General features: G+C 39.2%; 3 protein-coding genes across 12 annotated transcripts in view; all 3 read left to right on the top strand.

Annotated features, from left to right (window-relative positions):
• Nucleotides 1-2,251, top strand: part of arhgef1b (Rho guanine nucleotide exchange factor (GEF) 1b) — a 63,706-nt gene extending 61,455 nt beyond the window's left edge. For all 6 annotated transcript variants that reach the window (XM_061674301.1, XM_061674303.1, XM_061674304.1 and 3 more), the window contains one exon: nt 221-2,251. The gene's annotated coding sequence lies outside the window, so the exon portion shown is untranslated. The remainder of the gene's footprint in view (nt 1-220) is intronic.
• Nucleotides 2,252-5,588: 3,337 nt separating this feature from the next.
• Nucleotides 5,589-13,783, top strand: cd79a (CD79a molecule, immunoglobulin-associated alpha). The gene is made up of 5 exons (XM_061675629.1): nt 5,589-5,824; nt 7,882-8,214; nt 12,401-12,516; nt 12,605-12,667; nt 13,359-13,783. The coding sequence occupies exons 1-5, from the start codon at nt 5,755-5,757 to the stop codon at nt 13,449-13,451; spliced, it is 675 nt and encodes a 224-aa protein (XP_061531613.1). The 5' UTR covers nt 5,589-5,754; the 3' UTR covers nt 13,452-13,783.
• Nucleotides 13,784-16,490: 2,707 nt separating this feature from the next.
• The window catches only part of lipeb (lipase, hormone-sensitive b), a 51,649-nt gene continuing 47,425 nt past the window's right edge, over nt 16,491-20,714 (top strand). For all 5 annotated transcript variants that reach the window (XM_061674298.1, XM_061674297.1, XM_061674299.1 and 2 more), the window contains exon 1: nt 16,491-16,640. In XM_061674298.1, coding sequence (XP_061530282.1) covers nt 16,550-16,640 — 91 coding nt within the window. In that variant the 5' untranslated portion in view covers nt 16,491-16,549. The remainder of the gene's footprint in view (nt 16,641-20,714) is intronic.

Genomic DNA, 20,714 nt, shown 5'->3' with positions numbered 1-20,714 from the left:
ACAGCCTAGCAATTTGTATTTGTCACCGTTTCAACGGAATGCTCTGGCTTTACTTTACTTGGCTTTTTGCGCAAATTTAGAGATGCATTTCCCCCAACAATTCCTAATTGTGCATTTTAGTTATTTTCTAGGGGTCCGGTGTGTAGAAAACCCTCCTGTATGTAAATGTGATGGCCTGAAATGAAACATTGAATGAATCAGTGTCTCTTCTTCTTTTCAGACCGTTATTTTACTGGTGCTTGTTTGGAGTGCAAGAAGCTTTCCGGAAATGTCCGCAAACCTTCGCTTCGCTGAGAAAACGCTCGGAGAGATGCTGGATAATTTGCTGGAGGATGAACAAGGGGAGGAAAATGGCTTGTACGGCCAGTGCTGTGGAATGTGTGTGTTTGTGTGCCTGTGTGCCCTTCATTGCGTTGCATCGCGTTATGTTGCATCGCGTTATGTTCTATAGTGTTATGTTGTATAGCGTCGCGGAGCATTACATTGCATAATGTGACGTAGCATTGTGTTGCGATGCGTACAGTTATGTAGCATAGTGTTGCGCAGTATTATGTAAAGGTACGTAGCATAGTGTTACGTAGAGTTACGTAGTGTAGCGTTATACTGAATTGTATATCGCTTCGCAACGATACGCAGCGAAGCGTAGCACTACGTTATGTTGCATAGCATTACGTTACGGTGTTGCGTAGCGTTGCGTGCTTATACAAAGAAAGGATTAGAAAGAAAACCAAAAAAGCCCCCTCTTTCGAGTGTTTATTTGCAGAGAGATTCCAAAAACAAAAGCGACACATTGCTCTTTGCTGCTTCCTATGAAGTGCTGTTCCACACCTACACACCGCTAAAGGAATCAAAAATCACATGATTGCCAAAAAGAAATACCTGGAAAGTTTCCCTAGGAAGCTATTGTAAAGCACTGCTGTGAATGGCACGGTCCTCATTCTTTGCCAAAGTACAATAGAAATGCACACATTGTATTTTAATAGTTGAAAATGATGAGGAAACTGTGTGTGAGGTTAATTTTCTGGAGGCTTCTTATCATAACAGACGTTGTGCTCTTTAGATATACTATGGCCCAACAAGCTGTTAGTAATGGAGACTTTGGTTGTGTTGACTGTTATTTATTCCTTTTTGGGGCTTTGGCTTTACCCGAATGGACGTGAGGCAACGCTGGGCCTGACCGAGAGCGTGGACGTAGGTAGATGTGAAGGCTAATGTAGAACATGGAACAAATGGAACATGGCAAGAACGCATGGTGACTTTAGTTATAGCGAGTGAGATGGAAGCGGATGAATGTCAGAGTAGGGTAGGAAATTCTAATAAATATAACGTATTTCCTCAACTAGTGGCCGCTCCTTTAATAGATGCCATGCCACAATTAATCATGGAGAGCATCACGCACTTCAATCAATACTCCCTTGAAATAATGCATTTGGAAAACCAAGGGGAAGTATTTGAGTTCAAAGATGCAACATTGTTGAGCCCTTTTTGACTGTGTTGCTAACCAAAACAGCAGAACTTAAAAAGCCAAGTGTGGAAGCTCCCCGCGCACTATTAAATATCTTACGTGGCGACGAGCCAGTAGTGTTTCCAGTGGGGAAAAAAACACTTCCCTCTAATAGACGCCTCCCTTTTACCGACCGGGGAAAAAATTGGTAGTGTTGACTCTTATACCACAGACTAGTTTCTTGTACAGTATTGAAGCTGATCGTATGCAATGTAACGATTAACAGCCACGTAAGAAAAACAATAACTCCCTTATAAAAACGCCCTCAAATTGATACCGCCGTTTTTCCCCTCAACAAACTAACACAGGTAAATGTAATGACCTCAATTCTTTGATGCCATCGTTCAGACACTAAAGAGTGCTATACCTGCTATTGAGTAACACCCCCACCCCACCACCACTATTTGCGTAAATCCACACTGGAGGGCCCCAGCACTGCTACACATGCAGATTAGCTCGTGTGTTCTATTCTTCCCTAAGAGCAACATCACTTGTATTGATGACACACACACACACACACACACAAACACATATTTATATATGTAAAATGTGTATAAAAAAACAACGCATAGCGTTATGTTGTGTTGCGTCGTCCTGCGTAGGGTTCTATTCACGTAGCGGAGCAGTTACTGGCGTAGCGTTACCTGCTGTCTTGTAACGACCATTACGTTGCATTGTGTTGCGCTCGTTGCAGAAATGATTACAAAAAAAAAACAGCCCTCTTTTGAATGTTTGTTTGCTGAGAGGTGTCCAAACTAAAATCTGTGGTGCCAGCCAATGGAGATGCTTGTAACAAAACACGGCCTTGAAAAAAATGTCAAAAGCTTTACCATAGGACATTAATTTAATTTGATTGAATGTGCCAAAATGGAGACTTTTGCAAGAAAATGTTCAGAACGTGCTACTATTGTATTATTAGACTTCACGTAATAATCACTGCAATTTCTGCAAGGGTCATCATGGAATTAGCTAAGCTATAAGAATTTAGAGCTAGAAGCTTGTATTATATTTTCAAAATGCCCCTTAGGCTTTTCTTTCTTATAAGTGATGACTATGCAAGAAATATACTGTGTATTTTGGGTTTTGATTTTACTGAGGCTGTTTAAATGATGTACACTTAAGGAAAACAAACGTGGTACGTTGTTTTTTTTTTTTTTAATAAATTGGGGAAATAAGAGTGTCTCTCTGTTTTATACCAAGAAGTTAATAGTCAGCAGTTTGTGTTTTCATGACTCAGCAAGTCGTGTTTTGCTTTCGATAAGCTTGATTTGGAAGCTCTAATGAACACACTCAGTTCCAGAAAGTTGGTTGAAAATTTTTCCCCCCCATTGCAAATAGAGTAATACAAGTTAACCCATGTAAGTAGGGGGTAAAATCCCAGATTTCATCCTTTGATAACATATATGCCAACATGTTCGCATTTAATATCATTAGGCTTTTAAAATGACACATGACTAGAGGGATTGATACAAAATGTTCACATTGGTCTGTGTGGTGCTTTCTTTTGCTTTTTGTTAGCATCCCATTTGTTGAGCATGTTAGAGTTTTATCAATTCTCATCAAGCATTTGAAATACAATGTACAGTCCCCTCCAAAGGTATTGGACCGGTAAGATCAATTCCTTTGTTATTGTTCTATACTGAACACATTTGGATTTCAGATCAAAAGATGAATATGAGACAAAAGTTCAGAATTCCAGCTCTTATTTTCATGGTATCGAGATGTTTTAAACTCAGGACAGAGAACCTTTTGTTTGAAGCCACCCACTTCAATTGAGCAAAAGTATTGGAACAAACATTATTAAATTAACTTAAAGTGAATAACATTTAATATTTGGTGGCATAACCCTTACTTGCAATAACTGCATCAAGCCTGCGACCCACTGACTTCACCAGACTGTTGCAATCTTCATTTTTAAAATGCTTTTCTAGGCCTTTACTGCAGCCTCTCAGTTGTTGTTTCTGGGGGTTTCTCACTTCAGTCTTCTCTTCAGGAGGTAAAATGCATGCTCTATTGGTTAAGGTCCGGTGATTGACTTGGCCTGATCTTCCACTTTTTCCCACTGATGAAGTCCTTTGTTGTGTTGGCAGTGTGTTTTGGGGTCATTATCTTGTTGCATGAAGAAGCAGCTTCTGATTAGTTAGAATGCATTTTTCTGTAAATTGCCAGACATGGTTTTGTAGACTTCAGAATTAATTCTGCTGCTACCATCATGAGTTATACCATCAATAAAGACTAGTGGGCCCGTTCCAGAACCAGCCATGCAAGCCCAAGCCATGACATTACCTCCACCATGCTTCACGGATAAGCTTGTGTGTTTTGGATCAAAAGCTGATCCTTTCTTTCTCCATACTTTGGCCTTTCCATCACTTTGGTAGAGGTTAATCTTGGTCTCATCAGTCTATAAAACTGTTCCAAAACATCTGTGGCTCATCTCTGTACTTTACAAAATCGAATCTGGCCTTCCGATTCTTTTTGCTGTTGACTGCTTTGCATCTTGTAGTATGGCCTCTCTGTTTCTTCTCTCAAAGTCTTCTTCGAACAGTGGATTGCGATACCTTCACTCCTGCCCTGTGGAGGTTGGCAGTGATGTCACTGACTGTTGTCTTTGGGTGTTTCGTCAAAAATCTCACGTTTCTGTCATCAACAGCTGTTGATACCCTTGGCCGGCCTGTTAAATGTCTGTTGCTCAGTACACCAGTAGTTTCTTTCTTTTTCAGGACATTCCAAATTGTTGTATTGCTATGCCCAATGTTTGTGCAATAGCTCTGATGGATTTTCCCTCTACTCTCAGCTTCAAGGTTCAGGTTTGCTTTTCTCCCATAGACAGCTCTCTGGTGTCCATGTTTGCTTAACAGCAAATTCAGTTTTCACAGGTGAAACCCAAAGCCAAAAATGAGCACTATCTAATTTTTAAGCAACCACTCTAAAAGGCAACGTCTGAACAACTAGAAACACCCACCAGTCACGTTCCAATACTTTTGCTCACTTGAAAAGTGGGTGGGTCCAAACAAAAGGTGCTCTGTCCTGAGTTGTTTAACACATCTAGATGTAAATCCGAAACTGGTATACAACAAAAAAAAAAGGTATTGACTTGTTAGCATTTTATCAGTTCCCATCTAAAATAGTATACAAAAAAGGACACAATGTAAAATCCTTATCAATATGCTTTAGCACTTTGTGTATTAAAGTTGCTATCTTGCTATATGTTAGCATGCCAACGGTTTACATGTTAGCATTTTATCAATTCTCATTTGAACTAGTACCCAACTTGGACATCATGTAAAATCCTTATTGATCCACCATTATGCTTTTATGTACTTGGGTTACTGTCTTGCAAAATGTTAACATACCAACTGTTAGCATTGCTATCTTGACAGGCTTCAGTATTTTCCGACTAGTCCATTGAAGACCAAGATGTTTCCAAATTAACATGATTTGTCCCCACAGGTTGTCAGCATGCTAGCTGTTACCATTAAGTTGTTATATACAGTCCTGCTCACAATTATTGGCACCCATGAAGTTTAAGTACTAAATTAGGAATATCTTCTGAAGAAAAAGAATAAAGTGAAACAATTTTTTTTCTGTAAATAAACTTCATTTGAGACAAAAGCGCTAATGCCATCCATCCATTTTCTGAGCCGCTTATCCTCACTAGGCAATGCATTTACATGATTAAGAGTCCTGCAGTTTTTTTTTGTTTTTCATTCATTTAGCTGTTTTTTTTCCCTAAAATTGGTTAATCTAACTTTTTACTCATGTTAATTATTTATCCATCCATTTTCTGAGCCGCTTCTCCTCACTAGGGTCGCGGGCATGCCGGAGCCTATCCCAGCTGTCATCGGGCAGGAGGCGGGGTACACCCTGAACTGAACATATAAACAAACAACCATTCACACTCACATTCACACCAATATTACAATATATAAGATAACAAAAATAATTTAAAAAATATATATTTTGGACCTCCAATGAAAAGATCCTGATGATATATGATATTGATATATGATATTTCCATGTATTTCTGAAGATACTATACACGTTATGCAAAAAACGAAGGGGTGCCAAATGCCAGTAATGCTGAGCAGGACTGTATATTTGTTTGGACGATTATTTTTCGACCAAGTGCTGCGCAGCTATGACATTTATGCAAATGTGACACCAGTCACTGAAGCATGAATCGTAACGGAACATCAAGACACACCATTTTGTTATGACAAAAACAGGCCGTTGTTGTGCAGGAGGATTTCATGTATCCAAGATCTTTAATACGCAATATGGCCAGAATCCACTGCATTTTTTTCATCTGCTGCATGGCCGGTAAGTCTGATCACTTAGTTTTAATGATACAATTTTGAACATACAATATGTAAAGCAATGGGAAATAAAGGTGATCAAATCTGAAGGTATAATGATCACAATTTATTGTTGAAAATAGCTTGTGTCCATTGTTCTTATTTTTTATTACAATATATATAGCTTCTTGAGTTATTCTTTAGTACAATATTTATAGCTTCTTGTGTCATGCTCCAGTGAACCACATCTCCCTTCTGCTATAAGGTGCAAAAGTATCAGAATCAGAATCATCTTCATTTGCCAAGTATGTCCAAAAAACACACAAGGAATTTGTCTCCGGTAATTGGAGCCGCTCTATTACGACAACAGACACTCAATTGACAGAGAACACTTTGGAGACATAAAGAAAAAACAAGTCACTGAGCAATAAAGGATTGCTCGTTCTTTTGTTGTTTGAAGATGCGTCTCACATCCTGTTCGCGGATGGTTAACGCAGAAGTCGGTGGAGTGATAGTGGTCGGTGGTGCGTCCGGGTGGGCGTGGGGTGTGAAAGTGTCCTTTTCAAATCTGCAGTAGAAGCTATTCAAGTCGTTGGCTAGTGTGCTATTGTTCTCAGCTTGGGGGGGATCGTCGCTTGTAATTTGTCAGCGATTGGAATGCATGCCAGACTGATTTAGAGTCGTTAGCGCGAAACTGTTTTTCCAACGTTGCTCCATACGTCATCTTTGCAATGTTAATTTCTTTAGTCAGCTGGTTTCTTCGATTATACAGGGCCCTGTCCCCGCTTTGATATGCGTCCTCCTTAGCTTGGCGACGGATGAGGACCATGTGTGACACTAGGCAATGCATTTATATGATTAAGAATCCTGCAGTTTTTTTTTGTTTTTCATTCATTTAGCTGTTTTTTTCCCTAAAATTGGTTACTCTAACTTTTTACTCATGTTTATTATTTATCCATCCATCCATCCATTTTCTGAGCCGCTTCTCCTCACTTGGGTCGCGGGCGTGCTGGAGCCTATCCCAGCTATCATTGGGCAGGAGGCGGGGTACACCCTGAACCGAACATATAAACAAACAACCGTTCGCACTCACATTCACACCAACGGGCAATTTCGAGTCTTCAATTAACCTACCATGCATGTTTTTGGGATGTGGCAGGAAACCGGAGTGCCTGGAGAAAACCAATCAAGAATTGGTTGATTATTGTAAAATGAAATGAAATAATATTGGTAAATTATGGTTTTTATTTACAATTGCTTAATTGTAAATGAAATAAAGAACATTATAAAATATTTTTTACATAAGCATTTTTTCATTTTTAATTTTATTAAATAATTGGTTGATTTATTGTAAGTAATGACAGACTGGTTAGAGCGTCTGCCTCACAGTTCTGATGACCGGGGTTCAATCCCCGGCCCCGCCCGTGTGGAGTTTGCATGTTCTCCCCGTGCCTGCGTGGGTTTTCTCTAAACAGTCGCTCACCGTGCAGCCTTATTTGCCTCCATTTTTTTTTTACAAATTGTATTAAATAATTGGCCAATTTATTGTTAAAATATTACTAAAATGATTGTAAACATTTTCATAAATGTATCAAATGCTTAATTAATTCTAAATTTTAAAAAAATGGAAAAAAAGATATACCTTCAACATTTCTGTTAATTGTATTAGTAATTGGTTAGTTCTTGCTATTTTGGTTAAAAAGAACATTTTACATCAATGTAATATTTTTTAAATCTATTTTCTTAATGTATTAGTTCATATATTGTAAATAAAACAAAAATGCGAAATAAGCAATTATACATATAATTTAACATTCTGTGTATTAAATAATTATTTCAGTCATTATAATTCAAAATAATTATCAAATCACAATAAAAATTAGAATGAATTATAATTTTATTTATTTATTAACTTTTCCAAAACGTTTTTTTAACTTTTTTTCCAAACAAGGCCCATCTGTCTGTTTTAAAAATCAAGTTTAATAATAATAATAATTAATAATAATGTCTTTATTAGCATATTCACCGTGGGAAAGGTCTATCTGAGGTTTTATTAGTGTTCAGTGCGCTTCCTGTGTGTAGTGTTCCCTACCAGGGCGAAGGTGTCCTTGGAGGTGGACAGGCCTTGGCTGAGAGTCCAGCTCGCCCACAGGGCCGTGCTGGAGTGCTGCTACCACACCGACGCGGCTTCTGTCCAAACCGCTTGGCTCATGCACGGCCAGCCCACCGACGGCACCGCTGTCCCGGTTCCGGTCCCCGTGTCAGACCGGGTGAGCTCAGGCTACACGACAAACGCCGGGGTCACCTGCGGGACCCTGACTTTTGCGGAGGTGAAGTTGGCCGATTCGGGTCTGTACCGATGCTGGTTCAACATCACTGGCATTTTCACGCCTGGCACCTACCTGCAAATCTACGGTAAGCAAGGGCCCAAGAGGAGTAGAAACTCGTGTTCCACCACTGTACTTGTTTCTTTTTTTCATCTGCTTTTGCGTATTCATGTTGCTATTTTGTTATATGTTAGCATATTAACTCTTAATATGGTAGCATTTCAGCCAGTCTCATTAGCCATTTGAAATAGTACAGGGCATGATGAAAAATCAATAGCAATCTGCTTTAGGGTGCTATTTAGTTCATTTATATGTTAGCATATTAGCTCTTAAAATGTTAGAAAATGTTAGCATTTTATCGCGTCTCATTAGTATTTTGAAAATAGTAGCTGACTACAGGGCATGATGTAAAACCATTATCAGCTTTAGCATACATTGGTTGCTTTCTTGTTCTATGGTACTGTAGTATTATAACGGTAAACATGGTAGCATTTTATCAGTTTTTGTTTGAAATTGTACCTGAATACAGGGCATGATGTGGTTGCTATCTTCTTATATGTTAGCAAATTAACTGCATTTTATCCAATCTCATTAGCCTTTTGAAATAATACCCCACTATGGGGCATGATGTAAAATTCTTATACAGTAAATCTGCTTTGGCGAACACAGTTATGCTATCTTGTTCTATGTTAGCATACTTACTGTTAACATGTTATCCAGTCTCATTAGCCTTTTAAAATGGTCCATGACTTCAGGGCAAGATGTAAAATCATTATCAATCTGCTTTAGTCTCTGCAGATTGCCATCATTTTGCAGTATACGTATCTAAGCATATTAACTATTAACATGCTACCATTTTATTGAATTTCATTAGTCTTTTAAATAGAAACTGACTACAGGGCATGATGTAAAATCCTCCTTAATCAGCCATGGCGCTTTCCGTATCTCGCCATGTGTTACCATACCAGTTGTTACCATATTATTTTTTCAATACCCATTTGAAAGAGTACTGACCTGAAAAGCAGCATGTAAAATCCTTATCGCTCTGCCTCAGGGCCTTCTGTACTTGGGTTGCCTTTTTTCCATGCTTAGGAATACCACAGGGTAACAAGTTAGCATTTTATCAGTTCTTGCTTGAAATAGTGCCCAATATAAGGGTAAGATGTAAAACATTTTTTGATCTGTCTTGGCGCTCTCTGTACTCTGTTTGCTTTTTTACTCTAAGTTAGCATACCAACTGTTAGCCTGTGAGCATTTTATTCAGTCTCATTAACCTTTTGAAATAATACCTGACTAAAGGTCACAATGTAAAATCATTAGCAATCTGCCTTCATAGAGTCTGTTTTAAAATTGCTATCTTGCCATATATTAGCATGTTAACCATCAAAATGTTCGCATTTTATTCGTTCACAATTTGAAATACTAGAGGGCACAGTACAAATATCCTTACCAGGCCTTACAGTGCTTTCTTTCTCTAGGTTAGCATTCCAACCGGTAGCTTGTTAGCATTCAACTTATCTGTGCAAGTAAGGCGACCACCAAATTTTTATCAGCATAGCATTATTTTTTAGTATGCTACCATTTTATCTAGTCTGTTTTGCCTTTTGAAATAGTACCTGACAATAGGTAAGCTTATGATCTTCCTTAGCGCGTTCTGTACTCTGGTTGCTAGCTTGTTCTATGTTAGCATATAGACTGTTAGCATGTTAGCATTCAAGGCATCTGTAGCCATCTCTGAGTGAGGTGCCGTGCAAATACGGGAGTCAAGTGCACTCTAAGCAGTGCTAACACTTTGTAAGCCATAAATCCTGTTAAAGGCACTCCTTGTTGTGTCAGTGTGAGCGTCCTTATTTGCTTGTCGAGCTAATCTGCACTCTGTAGAATGCTCTCATTAAAATCGCCCCCGCTCGTTTTCTTGAAAGGGTCTGCAAGTGCGCCGATAAGAGGAGGTCCTTTTCACAGTGAAAACGAGGCTTTTTGCCAAAATCTCATTAGTTGCAGTATAAAACTCCGCGGGGGATTATGCGATAACCCTTACCTAACAGTCCAATTGTCCATTCGTGCTATTCATATTGTCGACTTTTTTTCCTCCACCTCAAATGGTTCACTTGTGTAATGAAGCAATCTCGCAGAAAATCTTATCAGTCTCAGTCACTTGTTTCACAAAACACTGGTGGAAAAATACAGCATTTTCCACCTTTTTCCGGTGTCGCTGTTCTGAAGAAACGGCACTGACATGGAATAGGGGTACTAAGTTGATCTAGCATTTTCATATTCCGAATGATCGGTACCGACACAGAACGGGGGGAAAGTTTTGACTTGGCAATGTTTCGTCTTTCTTTTTTTGTGTCGCTGTTCTGTATGAATTCAGTTTCATGCTGTGTTTTAAAGCCGACAATTTGACAGCTTTTTTTCCCGTGTTACTGTTAGGTATGAACAGCACCGATACGGAATCCTCAAATTCAACCTGGTATTTTCTCGGCGTCACTGTTTTTGTATAAATATCATGGTGTCACTGTTTTGTATATAATAAATACATGACTGATTTTGACCTGCGTATGATTCTGTCCTCTATAAATTCAGGTCCATACTGCCTATTTAAGTCAAACTTTTGATGGCTTTTTTTCTGCGTCGCTGTTCTGTATAAAGCACACTGACACCTAATGGGGTCACGAAGTTGATCCAGATTTGTTCTGTCTTTTTCAGTGTCACTGTTTTACATAAACAGCTTTGACACAAAATAGGAATATAAAGTATACTGTGCCTGGCTTTTTCTGCATTTTTCCACATTGCCGTTAACGTGAAATTGTTACATCTTTTTTCCGCGTCCCTGTTGTTTATACACTGCACCAACACGGAATGGCGGTACAAAGTCAATGGACACGAAAACTATGTGATTGTGAATGGTTTAGTACAACTAACTAATGCAAGTAGACACTCAGTGCAAAGTGGCTAATTTGTGTTGTGACTGAGGAAGATTGTCTGACTTGACTAATGACTTATGTACGGAAGCGTGTTGCATTCACTTGGATAAAAAAAAAAAAAAAAAAATCCTGTTTTTCTGAGTAATTTGTTTGAGGGCTTTGTTTTTCTGACTCTTTTTTTCTGTTTTTCGGACAATTTTTTTTCCATCTGTTTTTCTGACTCATTTTTTTCTGAGTTATCGGGACACATCAAACTCACGCGAGAACCTGCGAACTGCAAGTGACTCTTTGCGGACTCACTAATGGCGGATTACTGCTCGCACACCTTCAACCTGCCCATACACGTTTACCTTACCGGTTCAATTAAGGTGCCTGCGTAATGCCGACAAACTAATAACAATACCATCTATGTGACTCAAAGAAGGGAGTATCTCCCAGTGTTTTAAACCCATATCAAAATAAAACTTGATCAAACTGAATAAGCTGGTCATGTTGCTTACTACGGATTCCGGAAAGAGTCACTTGGAGTTTGCAGGTTCTCGCGTGAGTTCGATATGTCCCTATAACTCAGAAAAAAATTAGTCAGAAAAACAGGTGGAAAAAAATTAGTCCGAAAAACAGAAAAAAATAGTCAGAAAAACAGATGGAAAAAAAATTAGTCCGAAAAACAGAAAAAAATAGTCAGAAAAACAAAGCCCTCAAAAAAATGACTCAGAAAAACAGGATTTTTTTTTTTATCCAACTGAATGCAATACGCTTCCGTACTTATGACCACATTAACTGAAAGTTACATATAACTTGAAAGTTAAGACTTGAGACTTGCTTATGACTTGCAAATATTTCACTTAGCCCCATCTCTGGTATTAACGGCACTAACACACCGCCTTTTTCCCATGACACCATTTTGTATACAGTGCTCTGAATGAGGGAGATGAAGTCAACGTGGCATTTTTCTGCCTTTTTTCTATGTCACTGTTCTGTTTAAACAGCAGTCAATCCCATTTTGCGACTTGTTTTCATGTCACTATTCTATATAAACGGCACTGACACAGCATTTTTATGTCTTCTTTCCTTGTTACTTTTCTGTGTAAACCACCGCTCAGGCACTATTCTGTCTACTGCGGTATCATCAGAGTTGTAAAAGAGGTATGAGATGGCATAGCATAGGTGACATTGGGACAAGTCCCAACAATTTGCGTCCTCACGCTTCTAATGACATGATGCGGTGTCGCTGTGTGTACGCACATACATTTACAGCAATTTCCTGCTTTGCTGGGTTCTGCAGAAGAGGAAAATGTGGGAAGAATGCTGGAAGTCTGACTTGAAATTTGCCCGTTTGTTCACGTCCAGAGCCGCTGAAGAAGACGATAAACCTCAGCGAAAAGACCAAAGACAGCCTCTTGATGGCCGAGGGAATGTTACTTTTTCTGTGTGTCCTGGTGCCTTCGGCCATGCTCCTGCGCAAGGTCAGATTTGCTACAGATTTAGCAGCACAAAATGAGTAATTCCCAACAGCCAAATCATCAAATGTGACTTTTTACCCTCTCCTCCCAGTCAAAGCAACTCCAAGCACTTCAGCAGAGGAAGGCAAAGAGGGAAGAGGAGAACATCTATCAGGTGGGGAAGACGAAAAAGTAGCACAACCTCAGAGCAGGAATCAAAGTTGCACATTAAACGAGCCATATACAATGTGTTTGTTACATGTCCAAAATTCCATGTGCAACAAACCACATCGAGTCATATGTCATATTAAAGCTCTTGACAAGTGCTTTGCAGATCTTTTATCATTTTTCAGGATGTCCATATGACATCAAAACATAGTTATCGTGCTGAACAGCAAGCAAGGCAAGATATGTTTGCGTTGTCTGCGTCACTGGTTTCATCAGTCTCTCACCCACGCAAACCAGCATAAAAACATTTGATATTCACCATGTAGGTTATTTGATATCATAGTACTGCTACAAGTGTAAGCAATTTGGTGAGGGTCAAAGATCAAGGTCGCAGGAAGGTCACTATGCCCAACATCAAAATATCTATTTTCTTCCAAGATTTGTATTTGATTCCCTCCAACCTTAGTGGACATGTAGAAGAGTGGGAGTCATTTTTACTATTTATTTTTGGTGGTGATACATCATGATTAGAAGGTGATGGAATCGGGTCAGAGTTAACTTCCAACAAGGTGAAAATATATTTTCAACAAACAATATTGAGTCACGTGTCATATTAAAGCTCTCGATTAGCACTTTCCAGGTCTGTAAATAATGTGTCAATATGATGATGATGACTGGTGAGTACCTTTCATCTCCAGGGCCTCAATCTGGATGACTGTGACAAGCCAGCGGGCCTCTACCACGATCTGGTTGCCATTGTGCAGGAAGAAATCCACCTGGAGAACCCATAAATGGAACAGAAGTGTCAAAATTAGTGGGGCAGAAAGAGGAGTCTTTGTTTATCAAACTGCATGTGATGTCTGCATATCCGATAGATTCGTGACTGCATGCATAGCTTATTGTATCCAGCAATATAGTGTTTAATCTGCTTCTCTGGTTTGTGACTCTATATTTATTTTTAACCTTGAAAAGACAACCCAAATTCAAAGTACATGGAATTAAAACTCCAAACAGATTTTATAGTCCTCTGTGGGCCATACTAAATTTATGTAAACTATAATGTAACAATTGAACAACTAATACGACTTTTATGAGCATTTGTGTGTTTTTATGACAGTTCCTCTGAGGATATGTTTTTTTTTTTTTAATAGTTGCACGGTGGGCAAATAAATAGCTCTATTGGTTGTCCATTCCCTATCGAGAACACCCTTTGTATTTTATTTTTTTAAAATGATTTTTTAAATAAATAAAATTTAAAACTACTCATGAGCTCTCTTTGCTTTTCAATGTTTTAATTTTTATTTTATATTATTTTTGTGTTTAGTTTTTTATTTGTTCATTTTCAGATTTTGTTTTCATTTTTAAATTATTTGTATTTGTTTCTTTGTTTTCTTTGGATTTTTATTTATTATTTAAAATTTATTATATGTTAATGTATGTTATTTTAATTTTTATTATTTTGATTTGAATGATTTATTTAACTTAAATGTGATGTATTGCTTTTGTGTTTCTTTTTTTTAATTATTATTCTTTATTTAATATCTATGCATGCAGCACTTCCACATTTGAGGTAAGGAAGCATGCTAAGTTTCAGTTGCCAGGCAAATGCATCGTGACAACATAGGAAACATGTTGAAACGCAAAACCAAGTTGACACTGAACATAGTCGGCATACCACAATGTTGGCAGGAAGAGCTATCACTTCATTTTTAAAAAGTAAAAATGAAATGTTGACCTTGACAAGTAGTAACACCAAACTATTGAATATATATTTTTCCATCAGATTGCATTCCAGTAGCTTAAATGGGATCAGGGCTGATCCCTAATGCAGTCCCACCTCCACCTTAAATTCGTCTGTCACACCTACAGCACACCTCACCGCTGTTCTGCTGCCCTCGTACATGTCCTGTATTATTCTAACATACTGCTCTGCCACCCCAAACTTCCGCATGCAGTACCACAGTTCCTCTCTGGGTACTCTGTCATAGGCTTTCTCTAGATCTACAAAGACACAATGTAGCTCCTTCTGACCTTCTCTGTACTTTTCCATCAACATCCTCAAGGCAAATAATGCATCTGTGGTACTCTTTCTAGGCATGAAACCACACTGTTGCTCGCAAATACTCACACACGTCTAGCCTCCACTACTCTTTCCCATAACTTCATTGTGTGGCTCATCAACTTTATTCCTCTAGAGCTCCCACAGCTCTGCACATCACCCTTGTTCTTACAAATGGGCACCAGCACACTTTTCCACCATTCCTTAGGCATCTTCTCACGCGCTAGAATTCTATTGAACAAGCTGGTCAAAAACTCCACAGCCACCTCTCCTAGATGCTTCCATACCTCCACAGGAATGTCATCAGGACCAACTGACTTACCATTTGTCGTCCTCTTTAATGCCTTTCTAACTTCCCCCTTACTAATCATTGCCACTTCCTGGTCCACCACACTTGCCTCTTCTACTCTTCCTTCCCTCTCATTTTCATCATTCATCCACTCCTCGAAGTATTCTTTCCATCTAGTTAGCACACTGCTGGCACCAGTCAACATATTTTCCATCTCTATCCTTAATCACCCTAACCTGCTGCACATCCTTCCCATCTCTATCCCTCTGTCTGGCCAGCCTGTATAGATCCTTCTTCATCACCCCTATTTCCTTCACCAACATGTCGATTACAATCTGCACCAATCACGACTCTCTGTGTCTGGGATGCTCAGAACTACTTCGTCTAGCTCCTTCCAGAATTTCTCTTTCACCTCTAGGTCACATCCTACCTGTGGGGCATAGCCACTAATCACATTATACATAACACCCTCAATCTGATACTCTTTTCACCGCTAAGACATTCTTAGCCAACTCTTCTTTTAAAATAACCCCAACTCCATTTCTCTTCCCATCTACACCATGGTAAAATAATTTAAACACTGCCCGTAAACTTCTAGCCTTATTGCCTTTCCACCTGGTCTCCTGGACACACAATATATCAACCTAATCATCATGTCAACTAACTCCCGAGATCTGCCTGTCATAGTCCCAACATTCAAAGTCCCCACATTCAGTTCTAGGCTCTGTGCTTTCCTCTTCTCTTTCTGCCGAAGAACCCGCTTTCCACCTCGTCTTCTTTGACCCACAGTAGCTGAATTTCCAACGGCGCCATATACATACATATATATATATATATATATATATATATATATATATATACATACATATATATATATATATGTATATGTATGTATATATATATATATATATATATATATATGTATATGTATGTATATATATATATATATGTATATGTATGTATATGTATGTATATATATATATATATATATGTATATGTATGTATATATATATATATATATATGTATGTATATGTATGTATATATATATATATATATATATATATGTATATGTATGTATATATATATATATATATATATGTATGTATGTATGTATATGTATGTATATATATATATATATATATATGTGTATGTATATGTATGTATATATATATATATATATATATATATATGTATATATATGTATGTATATGTATGTATATATATATATATATATATATATATATATATATATATATATATGTATATGTATGTATACATATATATATATATATATATATATATGTATGTATATGTATGTATATATATATATATACGTATATATATGTATATAAATTAATTAATAAATTACTGTCGGTCATTTAAACTTTGTGACAGGTCCAAGAAACGGACCAATTTTGATCGGATGCTGTGTTGAGACGCCATCGCCCATTGGCCACAGCGATCCCGGAGTGGGCGGAGCCTCGGTGCCGGGCGAAACAGGCTATGGGGCCGATTCGGGAGTCTGCAGGAGTGGGCTAGCATGGCGTCGAGCAAGAAGAGCGCTGGGAGCGGCAGGTTCGACAAAAGTGTCAACGGGAGACGCTCGTCCAAACAAAAAGAGGCTCCAGTGGGTGAGTCGAGTGGTTTTTTTTTTTGGGGTTGTCTCCTTCGAGCCCGCCCCTAACACGTACTTGCAACCTCCTGCGAGTTTAGCCGCTAACAACACGAGCTGGGTTTTAATCCGTTAGCCTCTTAGCTCCACACATCAAAACAATGGGTTTGTGATGCCATTAAAGCGTTCCTCTTGTCTTTGAGGGAAATGTACTTCATTACTTTACTTTCAGTGATTTATGGTCACTTTCGAACGTTTTTTTGTGTCCCAACTTTCATCCACTCACATTGACTGGACTCACCTGAGCACGTATTTGATAAAAGTCGTAGATTTACGTGTGTGTGTGTGTGTGTGCGATTAGTCATTGTGATGTTCCACAATGGTGACGTGAGGTGTGACGTCAGCCCAGAGCGGATGTGCGTCGCAACACTGTACTGTACGCACACTCCATTGACATCTGCACTCTTTGCTCTAAAATTTCTTCCAAAGCTCGTCTTCCGACTCCAAAGTCACTTTCAGCAGGGAGTGGCACCTTTGCTCATAAGTGAGTCATTTCTTCCCATGGCTTGGTATAGTGGGAGAGCGGTAAATGCCCGATGGATGTTCTGTGTGTGTGTGTATGCGTGCGCGCGCGCGCGCAGACTCGTGGTATTTTTGGTTTCCCCTCACTGTTCAAAAACGTGCTAGGTTAATGGAAGATGCTTGCTTATCTTTGGTGTTTACCTAAAAACAAAGCAATGTCAAGCGTCTTGAAGCTGGTCGAGACTTGATTTTCGTCAGGTTCAGAGGCAATTTCTCTCAGAGGAAGTAATGGAAATAGAATACAGTGAACCTCAGTTTATTGTGGAGTATACATTCCAGAACCCCCCACAAAAGGGCAAATCTGCGATATACAGTGCCATGAATATGTATTTGCCCCCTTCTCAAATTCTTATATTTTAACTTAAAAATATAACTTAAAATGCTCCTTTTAAATGGTGATTTATTAAGAAAAAAGAAAACTATTCAGTAACCTGGGTTTGTGTGAAAAAGTAATGACCCCTTTTGTTAAATCTTGAATTCATTGTGGCTAATCACAATTGGCTCATCACAGTTGGTTCATTTTCACTGATCACACCCAAGCCTGATTACCTCCAGGCCTGTTCAATCAAGAAGTCACTTAAACAAAATCTGTCCCGACAAAATCAAGTCAGACAAAAGGTCTAAAAAAGATGGAACAAGATGACACAATCCAAAGAAATTCCAGAACAGCCGAGAAATAATTGGCACATATGTATCAGTCTGGAAAGGGTTACAAAAGCCATTTCAAAAGCTTTTGTATTCCAGTGAACCATAGGGTGAACCGCCATCCTCACTTGGAGAAAACATGGAACAGTGGTGAATTTTCCCAGGAGTGGCCGGCTTAGAAAGATTACCCCAAGAGAAAAGCAATGACTCATGCAGGAGGCCACAAAGGAACTCGGGACAAGTTCTAAAGAACTGCAGGCCTCCCTTGCCTCACTCTGTGTCAGTGTTCATGACACAACAAAAAGGAAGAGACTGAGCAAAAATGGCATCCATGACAGAGTTCCAAGGCAAAAAACACTTAATTTCAGTTGTTGCTACTGATGATGGCCCAACCAATTACTAGATTTAGGGGGCCATTACTTTATCACACAGGGCCAGATAACTTTGAATATTTTTTTACCTTATGAAATGAAATCACCATTTAAAAACAGCATTTTAAGTTCACTTGGGTTATATTTTTCTTACATATACATTTGTTTGATGATCCTTAGATCTGAAAGTGGGGAAACTATGCAAAAGTAGGAGAATTTGAGAAGGGGGCCAATACTTTTTCACAGCACTATATATATGGGTCATTCCACGGATGTGGTGAAATGTTACGAGCAATTATTAACGGCAAAATACATAAAAGCCATCAAACATTAACACACAACAGTATCAGAATCAGAATCATCTTTATTTGCCAAGTATGTCCAAAAACACACAAGGAATTTGTCTCCGGTAGTTGGAGCCGCTCTAGTACGACAACAGACAATTTACAGAACACTTTGGAGACAGAAAGACATTGACAAAAAAAAAAAGTCACTGAGCAGAAAAGGGTTGCTAGTTATCTGGTAATGTGTTTTTTTTGAGTCCTCAAGCACTATCGCCAGTAATCAGGTATCAACATGTACAACCCCAATTCCAATGAAGTTGGGATGTTGTGTTAAACATAAATAAAACAGAATACAATGATTTGCAAATCATGTTCAACCTATATTTAATTGAAAACACAACAAAGACAAGATATTTAATGTTCAAACTGATAAACATTGTTTTTTAGCAAATAATCATGAACTTACATGTTTATGGCTGCAACACATTCCAAAAAACCTGGGACAGGTGGCAAAAAAGACTGAGAAAGTTTCGGAATACTCATCAAACACCTGTTTGGAACATCGAACAGGTGGGTGCCATGATTGGGTATAAAAGGAGCTTCCCTGAATTGCTCAGTCATTCACAAGCAAAGATGGGGTGAGGTTCACCTCTTTCTGAACAAGTGCGTGAGAAAATAATCAAACAGTTTCAGGACAATGTTCCTCAACGTACAATTGCAAGGAATTTAGGGATTTCATCATCTACGGTCCATAATATCACCAAAAGGTTCAGAAAATCTGGAGAAATCACTGCATGTAAGCGGCAAGGCCGAAAACCAACATTGAATGCCCGTGACCTTCGATCCTTCAGGCGGCACTGCATCAAAAACCGACATCAATGTGGAAAGGATATCACTGCATGGGCTCAGGAACAGTTCAGAAAACCAATGTCAGTAAATACAGTTCGGGGCTACATCCGTAAGTGCAACTTGAAACTCTACTATGTAAAGCAAAAGCCATTTATCAACAACACCCAGAAACGCCGCCGGCTTCTCTGGGCCCGAGCTCATCTACGATGGACTGATGCAAAGTGGAAAAGTGTTCTGTGGTCCGACGAGTCCACATTTCAAGTTGTTTTTGGAAATTGGGGATGTCGTGTCCTCTGGGCCAAAGTGGAAAAGAACCATCCGGACTGTTATGGACCCAAAGTTCAGATGCCAGCATCTGTGATGGTATGGGGCTGTGCTAGTGCCAATGGCATGGGTAATTTACACATCTGTGAAGGCACAATTAATGCAGAAAGGTACGTACAGGTTTTGGAGAAACATATGCTGCCATCCAAGCAACATCCTTTTCATGGACGCCCCTGCTTATGTCAGCGAGACAGTGCCAAACCACATTCTGCACGTGTTACAACAGCGTGGGTTCGTAGTAAAAGAGTGCGGGTACTAGACTGGCCTGCCTGCAGTCCAGACCGGTCTCCCATTGAAAATGTGTGGCGCATTATGAAGCGTAAAATATGACAACGGGGACCCCGGACTGTTGAACACCTGAACTTGTACATCGAGCAAGAATGGGAAAGAATTCCACCTACAAAGCTTCAACAATTAGTGTCCTCAGTTCCCAAACGTTTATTGAATGTTGTGAAAAGAAAAGGTGATGTCACACAGTGGTAAAAATGACCCTGTCCCAGCTTTTTTGGAACGTGTCGCAGCCATCCGTCCGTCCATCCATCCATCCATTTTCTGAGCCGCTTCTCCTCAGTAGGGTCACGGGCGTGCTGGAGCTTATCCCAGCTATCATCGGGCAGGAGGCGGGGTACACCCTGAACAGGTTGCCAGCCAATCGCAGGGCACATATAAACAAACAACCATTCACACTCACATTCACACCTACGGGCAATTTAGAGTTGTCAATTAACCTACCATGCATGTTTTTGGGATGTGGGAGGAAACCGGAGTGCCCGGAGAAAACCCGCGCAGGCACGGGGAGAACATGCAAGTTCCACACAGGCGGGGCCGGGGATTGAACCCCCGGGGTCCTCAGAACTGTGAGGCAGACGCTCTAACCAGTCGTCCGCCGTGCCGCGTGTTGCAGCCATAAAATTCTAAATTAATGATTATTTGCTAAAAACAATGAAGTTTATCAGTTTGAACATTAAATATATTGTCTTTGTAGGATATTCAAGTAAATATAGGTCAAACATGATTTGCAAATCATTGTATTCTGTT

This window comes from Phycodurus eques, chromosome 4, assembly GCF_024500275.1.
Source record: "Phycodurus eques isolate BA_2022a chromosome 4, UOR_Pequ_1.1, whole genome shotgun sequence".
Lineage (NCBI taxonomy): Eukaryota > Metazoa > Chordata > Actinopteri > Syngnathiformes > Syngnathidae > Phycodurus > Phycodurus eques.
The sequence above is the reverse complement of the archived record's forward strand: the minus strand, read 5'-3'. Positions and strand labels throughout refer to the sequence as shown.

What these genes read in the sequence shown, in the direction of transcription:
- cd79a (XM_061675629.1), top strand. Translation starts at nt 5,755, where the DNA reads ATGTATCCAAGATCTTTAATACGCAATATGGCCAGAATCCACTGCATT. An exon ending in TTTCATCTGCTGCATGGCCG is followed by an intron (nt 5,825 to 7,881) that starts GTAAGTCTGATC and finishes TCCTGTGTGTAG; the next exon opens with TGTTCCCTACCAGGGCGAAG. An exon ending in AAGAGGAGAACATCTATCAG is followed by an intron (nt 12,668 to 13,358) that starts GTGGGGAAGACG and finishes TTTCATCTCCAG; the next exon opens with GGCCTCAATCTGGATGACTG.